This window comes from Anastrepha ludens, chromosome 6, assembly GCF_028408465.1.
Source record: "Anastrepha ludens isolate Willacy chromosome 6, idAnaLude1.1, whole genome shotgun sequence".
In the NCBI taxonomy this organism is placed as follows: domain Eukaryota; kingdom Metazoa; phylum Arthropoda; class Insecta; order Diptera; family Tephritidae; genus Anastrepha; species Anastrepha ludens.
In genome coordinates, this window is record NC_071502.1 from 39,447,766 (window position 1) to 39,461,571 (window position 13,806).

At 38.4% G+C, this 13,806-nt stretch overlaps 2 protein-coding genes across 3 annotated transcripts in view; both read right to left on the reverse strand.

The window, feature by feature from the left end:
- Positions 1–643, reverse strand: part of LOC128868357 (G protein alpha o subunit) — a 110,696-nt gene extending 110,053 nt beyond the window's left edge. Inside the window, exon 1 of the mRNA XM_054110350.1 lies at positions 442–643. The gene's annotated coding sequence lies outside the window, so the exon portion shown is untranslated. The remainder of the gene's footprint in view (positions 1–441) is intronic.
- Positions 644–2,133: 1,490 nt separating this feature from the next.
- LOC128866061 (ran-binding protein 9) lies at positions 2,134–13,277 on the reverse strand. Of its 2 annotated transcripts, none has more exons than XM_054106552.1 (13): positions 13,045–13,277; positions 10,023–11,495; positions 8,161–8,325; positions 7,895–8,085; positions 7,623–7,810; positions 7,439–7,551; positions 7,220–7,371; positions 6,874–7,088; positions 6,703–6,815; positions 6,496–6,558; positions 6,278–6,420; positions 3,335–3,446; positions 2,134–3,128 (listed from the first exon to the last, which is right to left on the reverse strand). In XM_054106552.1, exons 2-13 carry the CDS (start codon positions 11,458–11,460, stop codon positions 2,992–2,994), a joined length of 3,030 nt encoding a protein of 1,009 aa, XP_053962527.1. In that variant the 5' UTR covers positions 11,461–11,495; positions 13,045–13,277; the 3' UTR covers positions 2,134–2,991. The 2 variants fall into 2 exon arrangements, with proteins under 2 accessions (XP_053962527.1, XP_053962528.1); XM_054106553.1 differs by having other exon boundaries at positions 6,278–6,417; positions 13,045–13,275.
- Positions 13,278–13,806: the final 529 nt, after the last annotated feature.

Consider the following 13,806-nt stretch of genomic DNA (forward strand, 5'->3'; position numbering starts at 1 on the left):
CGCCCGTTGTGCAAAGGTAGTAGAACAGTTTTCGTTTGCAACCACGCCGCTACTGGGCATTGTAGTAGCCATTACCGCCCGGTGCCGCCTCACAAGCCACTCATTCCAAATGTTGTTGCTTCTTGTGACACCACTTTTGCATCGATTGGGTTTTTTTTTCAAATACTTGAATTAATTTCTAACACACATTTGACAATTTGTTTAATATTAAATGGGAATTTTCTTCTTTTGGAAAAACGCGTATGCGATTTTCACTGAATACACATCTGGCGTTTCCACCTCGCCCAGAATGTTGCGCCTTGTGTGTATTTGTTTGTGTGCATGTGTATAGTTAGTACACGATTTTGCGGCTGGTGCTTCGCTGATCAATGGGTGTTGTAGACTTTTTTCCAGCACTTTTATGTATGTTTTCGCTGTACTAATAACGTTTTCTTCAATTACCACTATGCACTTGCACTGTTTTCCAATTTTTATTGATAAATTCCAATTAATACAATTCGCTTTGCTGGAGTTATTCACAAATTTCTTCGAGCTCACGACTTTTTTGTGTAACCCGCCCGCAAACTTTTTCAACTCTGCTACTGCGAATGCGACTGCTCCTTTGTATTGGGTGCTCTCTCACACGGCGCGGCATGGCATTTGTTCACTCATTTTTTCATCTTCCAATTTGACGCTCTCTCACATTGCGCGCTTGACAGTTGTCGCTCTTTTTATTCGAAACTTCGAAATCGATAATGTATTTTGCTGTGTGCAGAACGATTGGAGCTGCCAGACTTGGGTGCGCCGGAAGCTGCCATCTGTTTAAATGCTTATGAAATTTAATGGCATGTTTTAAATTAATTTATACTTAACTACATAAATGGAAACTGTGTGGAAAACGCGCAATAGCATGCAAAACACATTTCCATGAGTATTAGATATGTGAAAATTTTATAAAAATCTCCTTTGCCATTCGGAGCTATAAGGCTTCCTATTTGTGGGAAAGCATTAGAACGCATACAACGAGCTAGAGAATAATTTCGACCTAAACAACCGTCAATAATTTCGATTGGAATGTGGAAGTTGGCGGAACTAAAATACTGACTGTGCGCGTTCCCACGGCAGTCGGTTCTACGTACCGGCAAGGTCCGGATTTTTATCCGGTTACGGTCTGTCACTCCAGCAACATTCCCCGTATATATGCATATATGGAATGTTTAGCAACAACAACAATGTAGCAGCAACAACAACAAAACCTGACTGTACAAAGATACTGGATAATACGCATTCCTAAAACAAACGGTTATACGTAACCGGAATGTCGCGAATTTACCTATATCCGGCAATAGTCCCTGTACATGTTTGTGGTGCTACAACAACAGCATCAACTGGGTAATACCCACGATAATAAAGTGTCGAATTAATCGAATTTATATCCAATCAGTTGTGGTAACTATAGCAGTGTAGGGAATGTTTTTTTTTTTTTTGTTACAGCATTAATCATTTCATATCCCTCTCATCCCTTTACACAGCTTAAAAACTTCGTGTCTAATTTTGTGTTCATCTGCAATATGGAGTGTAAATGCATCCCCTTAACGCTTACAGACTTCTTGAGCGAAATGCTAAATATTTTTCACAATTAGAGGGAGAGGCTAAATAACACTTTAAAACCCCTCTGAACCGTGATTTCCCCTATAGGGTCTGAAAAACATGGAGACGATTTCAGGTTCGTCACTGTCCCCAATGATAATTTCGTCCCAGGAGGATACTCATCTTCCAGCGACACCATAGAGATGGAGTTGTCATGAAAGAAAGTATTTTAGCCATACAAGGACGCCTCTCTTTGGTCTCATGAGGAATAAATACTTCCTATGAACTCAGTGATTGTCAAACCAAATAAATTACGCAATTTGAGAGAGCCTGTTATGCCAAGATGGTGCCTTCCTAAGAAGCTTTGCACCTCCTTTTGTCTTTTCATAAATTTCTGTGAATAATTTGGAACTGAACGAAAAAAAAAGTTGTAGAATCTTTTAGCGCTCCATTAAAATGTCAAATGAATTCATGCTTGAATTCGGCTTTGGAACTAGAGCATAAGTTCACATTCCGCCCACATATTTTTCTAAAATGCAAAAACACAAAAAAAAAGAAACTAAATCGATGTTTATGTATATATATATATTTATTAATTTATATTGAGATAAGTTGAATTCTTTCTGCATCCGTTTCGAAGAAAATCATTTAATATTAAAGAATAAAACTTTAGATGCTCAATTGAGGATTGGAAGCATAATATCCGAAAACAAAAAACGCTATTCGCTTAACTTATAACACTAATCGGTAATTATAACTAACATTAAAGAGTTTTGAATAGAGCGAAAAAATCTGCTTAAATGTCTTCTACCGCTTAGCTGTTAGACGTGAGTCGTACAATAGTTCGTCGCGTAAACGTGTTTTTTTTTCACGAAGGGTGCGGATGTATACAAATTCAAGCACAGTAATTTATTTTTAATTATTTTGTGTTTACTTAATCGGTGATTGTTAAATGTATTAAAAGAAGAACGTTTGGCTAAAATTTGAAGGCAATATGTGTGTGTGTGTGTGTGGAAAGTTAAAAAAGAACTAAGAACTAAGGTAACACCTAAAATTTCAATATTTTCCGACAAACCGTTTTGACGTGTTTTTATGATTTTTTAAGCGGCTCGTAAAATAGGGTATTCGCGAATATGACTACTTCCGCCACAGTAAACTTCATGCATAATACGTGGGCTTGGTGTTAGAAAACAAAATTGAATAATTATCGTTGATTGTTTGAATTTATAGGGAAACAAGATAGTTGATATAATTGATTAATTTTTTTTTTTTTTTGTTTTAATGCGATAATTAGAAAAAATCTAAATGAGTGCAATAAAGAGCACAATCGGAGCACATGCTAGCGATTGGGTTGAAACGCAACCACCACGGCGACGTTGACGATAGCTACGATGTTTCGAACATCTTCAAGCGCAGAGTGGGTCAATTTTGTGGAAAGACATCTTCGATATTTACGAACGCGCACGCACCAAGCGATGCCTGAGCCATCACCTTAAGTAATTCGGAAGCGTGCGCTACGCACACATCAAGCGGGGGGCGACGCGCATAGTTCATCGATTCTGGAAGAGAATGAAATTGGTTACAACAAATTTTAGTAATAAAAGTAATAAAGCCTCCTTCTACTTCTAGTAAACAGTATTAAATTCTGGAAAATTTGCGAATTAAAATTAAAGCTCGAAATAAATTTTAAGTTTGAAATTTACTAGTTTCATGAAATGTTATTTTTAGTCCATAATTGAGAAGATATTTTGCATTATCTGCTTACCTAAAATGGCGGAATTGAGTGCTGTGCAAACCATTTCTCGTTTCGTGGGACAAAGTTGCCAACCTAAGGGACTGGACCAGGGATTTGAATAGGCGATTAAACTAAATGCATCCTGAAAAAAAATAAACAAAAAAGAAATATAAGATGTTTGAGCTAATGAGTAAATTATTAAATCATTATTATTTTTAATTTTCCTCAAATACGGAAAAAACCGATTTAATTCGAAAATAATCTCGCTCACAGGGTGTGCACGATTAAAGCTACGTCCATATATAGATTTTGGATCGCTTGTTGTTTCACTAAATACAAGAATATACATGTAATTAGCTCTTGACCCTTTTCGGGTGTTTGGCTGAGCTCCTACTCCAATTTGTGGTGTGCGTCTTGACGTTTTTCCACAAATGTAGATACCTATTACTTTTATGCTGTCTCTGAACCGCAGATGATTTTTTTTAAAGGAGATTTTTCATGGCAGAAATACACTCCGGGGCTTGCCATTGCCTGACGAGTGGCGACCGCTATTAGAAAAATCTTTTTCTATAATTTCGTGTTTCATGTTCAGATATTCGAACCGTTGGACTGCCGAATAGTAGTCACGCACCAACCCATTCAAATACGGCAGCCGCCGTAAGTAAATACAGTTAGCGTTGAAAATTATTACATAATTTACCTATTTTTGCCCTAAAAGCGAAGCGAACGTGAAAGTTGTAAGCAGAAAGACCCTAAAGTACATTTATTGAAACTCATTGTACTTATTTGTACCTCCACTGGGTGGAAGTTTACGGTATTAGCGTTTTCTATGATTCTTCAAAATACGCGACACGATATTTTAACCAGTTCTGCATTTTTTTTTTAATGTTCAATATACTATATATTTTTTTTCATAAAAATATAACTTATTGTGTAAGCAAAACCATATGAGCCCAAATTTCAAAAATTGTTGGTATGCAATTTTACAGCTTATTTAATTTTAGTATAATAAAATGCAAGCGAAAAACAGGGTCTCTCTATCTTCGGATCTTGTTAACGAAATATCCAAGTCAATACGAACATTATACAGCGAACTAGACGAAAACATGACTTGCCGGCAGCACTTGGGGCAAAGACAAAGAATTGTTCCTTTCGACATTTAAGGCAATTGGTCGGCCGGTTCTGAACTATGCTGCGCCTGTCTGGTCGCCTGGAACTAGTGACACGCAGTGGATAAAGCTACAGACATGCCAAAATACCGCCATTCGGACAGCGACCGGTTGCCTCCTGATGCCCCCTCATTCAACACCTGCATAACGAGGCACAAATGCTCCCAGTAGTGGAGCATAACAAACTGCTCAGCAAGCAGTTCCTGCTTGGATGTTACCGCAGGTTTCACTCCTGCAGACACTTGCTTGAGCCTGAGCCGCCTCCCAGGCACGTCAGGAGACACATTTTAAACTATACCGACGAGATCCAGGACAAAACTGACCACAACCTACTGGACCGGACAGTATTTAGACAGTCAATAAACGACATCCACCGGGAGACCGTCACCACCCTCATGAACTCCCGTCCTGTGAATGCCGTAATCGGAGTCCAACCACCACCTATTGCAGACGAAGAGCTCCAGCTTGCCCGTGAGACTCGTGTAACACTGGCACAACTACGTTCTGGATACTGTATCAGGTTAAACTCCTACATATCCAGAATTGACCCCGACATTCCAAACACATGTCCGGCATGTGAAGGTACCCCGCACGACACTAACCACCTCTTCACATGCCCCCTAAAACCGACTCATCTAACACCCCTCTCCCTCTGGACCCAACCGGTCGAAACACCATGTTTCCTGGGCCTACCCCTAGATGAGCTAGACGAAGACGACCGGTGATATGCCCTACACTGACAGGGCTACCATTACTGTTAAAACAACAACAACAACAAAACATGATCAGAAAATTCAGGACAGATGGGAGAGTCTGTACGCTTGCAAGAATTCAAGAAGACGCTCCCAGTTGTACTCGATTTATACTATCACCAACACGAAAAGATTGTAGAACTATGATAGACGTGCTGACGGAACTTGGCCCAGTAGCAGCGTAGACTTATAAGATAGGGATATCGAGAGCAAGGCTCGATGGAAACTGTATTTCAATAAAAAAATAAATAAAAAATGGTTTGTTTCACTGTCAAACATCTTCAGTTGGGTCTATAATTTAACCATGAATCGTCTTACAAACGAACAACGCTTGCAAATCATTGAATTTTATTATAAAAATGCGTGTTCTGTTAAGAAAGTTTAAGATCCACTTTTTTATCGTATCAATGGGTACGTAAATAAGCAGAATTGTCGATTTTGGAGTGAAGATCAGCCAGAAGAATTGCAAGAACTACCAATGTATCCAGAAAAGGTCACAGTTTGGTGCGGTTTATGGCCTGGAGGTATCATTGGCCCGTACTTCTTCAAAGATGCTCCGAATCATAACGTAACTGTGAATGGTGAGCGCTACCGTGAAATGACATCCAACTTTTTTTTGCCCAAAACATTTTATTTCACGTTCGCGACCTGTAAATTGGCCACCCAGATCGTACGATATAACGCCTTTAGATTATTTTTTGTGGGGCTATGTTAAAGCTCATGTCTATTCAGACAACATTAAAGCATTTATATGTGAGATACCGGCTGAAACATTGGAGAGTATGCCAAAATTGGACTAAGCGGATGGACCATTTGAAGCGCAGTTGCGGTCAACATTTGCATGAAACAATCTTAAAACATTAAATTATATGGACTGTCCTATCGATTTAAATAAAAATTTCATGCATTTTTCTGAATTTCACGTGTTTTTTTGAAAAACTTTCCCATGGCTCTTAAAAAATCACCCTTCATATAAAAAAGTTTACGGCTTAAGTAAAGTCTTGACCTGAAATTGAATCAGTTGGTTTTTCTTGTGCCAAATGTTTACTCACTTCCAACATTTGGCGATCCTCATCGTTCATTTTGTTTTCCTTTTCCAATTGCTGCCCCATTTGTGAAAGCTCTTTGCCGAATTCCAATATTCTTTCTATGCCGTGACTGTATTTATGAGTGGAGGGTGATACATCGATATCTGCTGAGATAAGTGAATACATTTTATTTTGTTCACAATATTTGTAAATTTGTATAGCGATGTGTAAAAAATACAAACCCATTTCCTCATCTATGTCTAAAGAAGTAATTAAATGTGAAATGCCGTTTTTGCACGAGTTGCCTATAAATATATATATATAAAATATAAATATATACATATTTTTTAAAGGTGTACAAAAGTTCTGAAGAAGCTCAACTTCAGCATTTTTTGAGGTAAAAATGTATGAAAGCTCCGCCCTGCTAACTAGAAACCTTCTTTATTTACCGTTTGTATGTGTATTTGTCTCCATTTCAACATCATTCAGATAATCAATATTGCTGGTGTTGTTCTTATTACTAATTGAAATCGCATCATCAGAGCAGTTCTCATCCGAAGCACTGTGAAGAAAAAATTCATTACGCATTTAGTTAAAATTTAAATATTGTCTTTGCTTACGATGCGTTTTTCATATCCTGTTGATGCGCATGATTATCGACGTTTATCACAGCTATATTTGTAGTTGTCCCCATAATCTGTGCATTATTATGTGTTACTGTGCTCTTACCATTCCGATACGATTTGGTTGACTGTATGACCGATGTTTGATTCGGGGGCGTTGTCTGCGTTTGTGTTGTGATCGAATTTGTTAATTTATTATTAGTGGGGCAGTACTGAACCAACAAACAAATATAAAAAAAAAAAATAAAGGTACAAAAAAAATTAAATGATTACATGCACTTTAACTATCGTTTAATTTTTTTTATAGCTAAGTGCTGCTGTTTGTTCTTTCTTTTCGCTTTACCTCGATATCGGTCCCATTCACCATTTCTATGAATTGTCTACATTTTAGCATGAACCAAAGATTTTTGTTATTCTCCAATAGTCCCGGATAGGAGCGCATCGTGTGCTCGATGGCTTGACCCATTTTGCCAGACATTACCAGTTTCAATATTTCTACATGAAGAAGCAACAAGAAAGGGCTTTAACGTTTGCGGCTTAAGGTTTTTTAATGACAACATACTCTGACGATTTCGAATAGATGTCATATCTTCTTGCAACGATTGCCCAGTAGTTCTGGCGAATGCTTCTGCAGTCTGACTATATCCATTATGTAAGAGATAGGATGATACCATTCTTTAAAAGAGAAGATAAATATTTTCGATATATTTAATTTATAATTGGCAATTTTTCAAACTAATGCCCACTTATGAAGAAGAGTCGTGGGATCGCCCTGATCAGGTGCCATGGGAAAATCATAAATGGTGGTTCTCGTTTCAGCGCGCATTTGCTTCATCATGTCCTCGATTTGATCGAATTTGAATGGCTCCTGTCCAAAGTTAGCGTCAACCTCTTCACCAGGCGTCTGTAGGCCAACCGTTGGATAAAGTTTACTCTGACATATATAGGAAAATTAACGATTATAATTTCCGTGTTTTCTTTTAATACCACAAATAACCACATATTTTTAATAACTTACAGGTAAATCTCTGAATGCGACACCCAAATCGATGCCATTTTTTGTATAAAAACATGTATTATCCACAAAGTTGACACAACAACCGATTATGTCGCCGGTTGTGAAGGTCGGTCCGTACGACTGACCATTGCCAGACGAAGAAAAAGAATTGCCATCGTCTCCGTGATATCCATATGATTGCTTGTCCCACCCTGAAAGAGAAATACGCGGAAGAAAACAAAACGGTTGTTTGTATTTGTAGGATAAAGCTTACGCGCTGCCTTTACCTGGTAAACGGTTCATGCGAAATTGTTGAGCTGTCAAACCGATACCCATGTAACCGTTCTTGCCTTTCGATATAATTTTCACTTCAAAATAGTAAAGACCACAGGCGGCTGGAATTGGGTGAGCTGTGCGCACAGAGGCGGCGTCATTGTGTTTGTTACCTACGCCTGCAATAAATAGTGAGAATAGAATAAAAATTATAACAACAAATTTCAACAACAATAACAAATTATACGACAGGAAGGTATGAAAAAGGCTTTGAGTTGTAGTAATCATAGGAAAATTATTCTTTGCATTTTTTTATGGAATACTGCTGGAGTGACAGCTCTTGACCAGGCATATAATTATATGTAAATCCGGGCCGTTTCGGAGCCCTACTACTAAGCGTTGTCGTTGCTACGATACCCACAAGATAAGTCTATCAAGGCAACTAATTCAGTTTTATATTTAATACAATAAAAAAGTCTAAAATTTTTGGAAGTCGCTGTGCGGCAAATTGTATCACAAAAGATGAATTAAATTTCTTCGTCCAAGCGTGCCCATTTTAACCTAACCTAACCTACGTATTACTGGCAAACTCATAGACTAAACTAAACAACAACCCTAATTTTAGATAAATATTAAAATGTATGCACCATTTTTTTATACAATTCACCTAGACTGCTTTGCCTTCCAATCAGGTCGCCAAACTTAATTTAAATGCAATATATACGCAAACAATAACAACAATCAGTGTACTAACCCCATATCAGCTGATTATCTTTACATCAACTACATAGTTGACAGTCGCAATCAACAACAATAAACACAAACATACCAACATAAATGTCAAAGAAGAATGGTGAAGGAAAACAATAGAAATGCGTGCTTAATAAAAGTAAAAAAATGTCCAGGCCAATGACAAAAGGGAGCGAAACGATAACGAGCGAAATCTGCTTTCGTGCTCAGAGAAGGGTTAAATATATATATCGTCGTGCTGAAAAACTTCGCGTTTGCTTCCTTTCCATTTATTCGTTGATTTGTTGAGTCGTTCTCCTTTTTTAGTTCATAAAATGGCAGCGCACACTGCATTACACCACAGCGTTACCAAACTTGGGTGTTTCCGGACAATTGTGGTCTGATTAATTTCGGCCGCTATTAAAAAAACATTTTCTATATTCTGGAGTTTCATGAAGAACTACAGCAGCCGCAATTAGTTTATTAAAATTTCAAATAAAAATTTGCATTGAAAAGTGGCATTTATATGGTTATTACGGCGTAGTGCCATATTTCATGATAAGTTGTAGCAACTGTGAATTGTTACAAATTAAGTTAATTGAGTTGATTCTTCGATTGCCGCCGGATTTGGTCAGGAAATTTTTCAGTGGCAACACTGCTGTACCGTTGTTTGCAGACATAGACCAAATAGGGGAAAAACAAAACAAACAATGAGGCGAATGGAAAATGATCAAGTGCTACCAAAATAACAACAATGACTTATATTGCAATAAGGTTGAATTTCGTCGAACTTATTAAATTTATCGATGAGTTGCTGCTATGGGTATCTGCTATAGTGAATAAGAATCCATTGGCAGTAATTCATGTTTTAAAGCCCGAATTCAAGAAAGATTATCGTTTTAGATGGAATAAAATGCCTTGGCTTTTACATAATGAATTTCTGTTTTGCTATACACCTCAAACCAGCTGCATATACGCCTCACTATATAGCTCGCAGCACTGAATGTAGCGCTTTGGCAGTTACTGCGTCCTACTGTGCCTAGGCGACAAGGCTATCACCCCAGCGATCAAACCTTATTATTTCGAGGAACTTCATATTGGGTTTTAAAGTTGCATTATAAATCGTATTTGTAAAGTGTTTACTCACCTTTGTAGTGTACACGTAGATTATTCAACGAAAGTCCAATCGATAGACATTTTTCGTGTGGACTCCAGCAGCGTGGCAGTGGAGTTTCAGATTCGTTCACATTTGGATAGAGCATTTTTAGGCGGTCTGTTCCTTGTTGATGCGAATGATGATGATGGCTGCTGCCGCTGCCACCACTTGTGGTGGCGCCCTGTTTCACAGCCGCACCGCCGCTGGACGGGTTATCGCTGTTGCTGCTGGTCCCAAGCATATTTGCTGTTAAGAGTACGTTGGTATTTGCGCCGTTACTAGAATTTAGAGAGCTGCCGAAATTGATGCTGCCGCCGCCACCAGATAGCGCGGGGATGTCAAACACAAATGGTGGGTTACTGCTACAGCCACCGAAATTAGGGTAATAATGATGATGGTGGTGTAGTGGTAGTGGATGCGTAAATGGATGGTGTGTAAAGTGCGGGGCGTAAGAGTGTGCAGCAGATGGCTTCGGTGCTCTAACTCGTTCGAGGCCCACGTTCAATTCGTCGTCTGCGTCCTCGTCTTCGTCGTCCTCCTCTTGCAGCAGCAATGGCAGTGATGTTGGAGGTGTTTGGTTACGTTCGCTAGATGCGCTGCTTCCAGCTGCAACTTCACCTATTACGCTCAGAGTAGAGCGTTGAGCACCGCTCAAACTTTCCTGTTGTTGTGGTTGGTTTTGTGAACCCGGCTGCTGTTGTTCTTGGTGTTGACTAGTTGTTGCAATATCAGCGCTAAGTTCAACAACTTCACCAGCGACAGATTCTAATGTAGATGCATCAATCGTATCGGCAATTGTGGTACTGTCGTTGAAAGCACATTCGTGCGTTGGACACTGCTGTTGTAGTTCTTGTTGTTCAACAGATTGTTGTTGCTGTTGATCTTCACCAAAATGCGATGGTGATATTGCTTCCTGTAGTTCCTGCTGCTGTTGTTCGAGTGGTGGTGATGGCGGTGGTGGTAGTAGTGCGTGTTGCTGGAGGGAGGGAGAGGGAGAATGGTCAAAATGAAGCGTATGGGCAGAGTGTGGTTGTTCTTGTTCATGTTGCTGATGATGATGATAAAGTTGGAGATTGTGTGACGATGATGTTGGCGACGACGATGATGAGGAGGATGAGGGAGGTGGGGTAGTATTGTTATTGAATAAGAGGGGTGAAACGAAAACTGAATTATCCGGCAATTGAGATGCCGTTTGCAACGATGGCAATGGCGGTGGTTGTGGTTGAGGCAGCCCAACTGCGCCGATATGATCCTCATGATGTTCTTGCGACAGCTGGTGCTCCGGCTGCACCAGCTCCGCGTCGCCATCATTATCTGACGATTGTAGCATTGGCAACATCGGCAAATTGGCAAGCAAATTGCTGCTACTGCTGTTGCTGCTGCTGCTCGCCGACGAATTCAGTTGCTCATTATCGTTATCGGTGTCCATCTTTTATTCAATAATGTTGAAAATATTGCAGAAAACTGAAAATATGGTACACACTTTTTAAATATCTGTCTTAAGTGTGTAGGAAGGATGTGCTATGGTAGAGAATTTTGCGGAGGTACAGTGGTTCATCGTTAAGGTGCTTAGTGGTTTACATCATCAACATCATCGTCGCAAAATCAGCACTAATGGGTGCTTAAAAATAGATATATCTTAGTATTAAATAAATAAAATATAAGAAAGATTTACAGTTTGTAAAGGGTTTCAAAAAGAAGCCACCATTGAATAACAATGCCATTTATTTATGAAGAGGGATGCCCTATATTTATTAGCATCCTTACAAGGTATTAATGCAGAAAAATAAAAATCTGCTGCACTATTATGCAAATTTTCCACCCATTTTCTCGCCCTAATATGAAAAAAAATTTTATTAATGAAAAGGTAACATGTTCGGCATGCCATTTATCTTGGACCTTTGGTTGGATCCGGAAAATCCAACTCCACAGTGGTGTAGATATAGAAAGAGGGTACACAAAGAATGAAAGAGGCCAAGGCTGCGCTGACCTAATTCCAAGATGACCCTGGCATGGAAACGGGCTAATAATTTAGCTCGGTCTTTATAAAAACACTATTTCTATACATTTTCAGTCAATATCACAATTGATACAGCGCCATAAATAGCATTATTAATAAGTAGAACTGAAATCAAAGTTTATCCAATATAACATTAAACATTAAGCATACAATTCTATATTCTGGTGACAAAGAAGACAACTTCACAAACACATACAGGCACACATAATATTGGTGATAGTACTAATCTTCCTGCCTACTAACTATTGCGACGCATTGCACTGCATGTTCTTTGGTAAATCACCAGCCATTGACTGATTAGGTACGAGATGTACAAAATCAATATATCATCTTTACGTACATTAGTTTAAACTATGTTATGTGCATATTCGTTATAAATACTCTGCAATTTGTATAAAGATGTTATAAGTTTTCCGTTTAAAATTAGTTCTATCAATTTTCAGAGTTATTCACTTTTTACGACTTTTCACGGATTTACTTTTCCCCTCTCGAAAAAAAAGCCAATCACACATCAAACACACGCACAAGTACGCAACTCCTCATTCTTTTCACGAATTATTTCTTTTGCTTTCTGCTCGCTTTGTGTTCGATGTTTATGTGTTCTTTCGTGTTATTTCCTTCTGCATTGTCAAATTCTTCTTTCACCTTCTTCAACTTCTGGTGTTTTTCTTCTGTTCTACGCTTTGACTACACATTCGTTGGGTTTATACCTAACACCAACAACAAACAATCCAAACACATACATACACACTTCAATGCAAGTAAAATTCGTAGGGAAAAATGCGATGTAAAATTGATGAACAATGGAGCTGCAAGGTAGCTGTCCATCGAGCCTTCCTGTAAAATAACTGGAAAAGATTTCCGAATATATGTACGTTGTGGTAAAGTGACCTCACTCTTCAATAAATTTTACGCAAAAATTAAAACGATTGTGGTCCCACGCATTGCGCTGTCACTGTTTGTTTTTCTGCAATTTTTCATCATTTCATTCACCTTGGCACGACACTAAACGCACAGCTGATTTTTTGTTCACTTCCCCACGGAACACGTTGGCGACACTCCTTCACTTGTCCTTAAAAAGCCAAAATCGAATTTTTAGATAATATTTCTAAGTTATTTTTTATTTTTGTCCTTTCCAGAGAAATCACAACTTTAACGACGACTGTCGATTATCGCAACAAGAACGGCACAGTGTTGCCAGTGACCTTTGCAATGTTTATCGAAATTGTATTTTTATCGAATGGCGCCAGATATGCACCTTGATGCGATTGCGAATATGATTGAACATTTTTGATATTTCTGCTTTGTAATTTAATATTTTTTTAGTTAGTGTTGCCAGACACCTTAAAAAAAATGACTTCGTATGCAGGTAGAATTTTACACAGACGTTGACTAGAAGGGTGTTTTGTAAATTTGTAGAATTTTTGAGTAGAATTTCTTTCTGCGTAACGGTCTTCGGCCACATTTCCATAAAGTAACATTCATAAATTAAAATGTCATGTAAGTGCGTAGTACGGAGGCACGATAACCCCCCTCCCCTTCATCAACACTGAACTGAAATACTTCATTTTTGTTCCTATTTTTATTTCATTTCCAGGCATTGAGCAACAAAATATGTATTATTTTCAATTCTAATTACTCGCTATTCTCGTTTAATTTTCGTTGAAATATTTTGTATAAAAGAATAAAAAAAAACAAGTGTGCCACTGCATATTTTATGAGTTGAGGGGAAGTTTAATATAGTATCATGTGCGT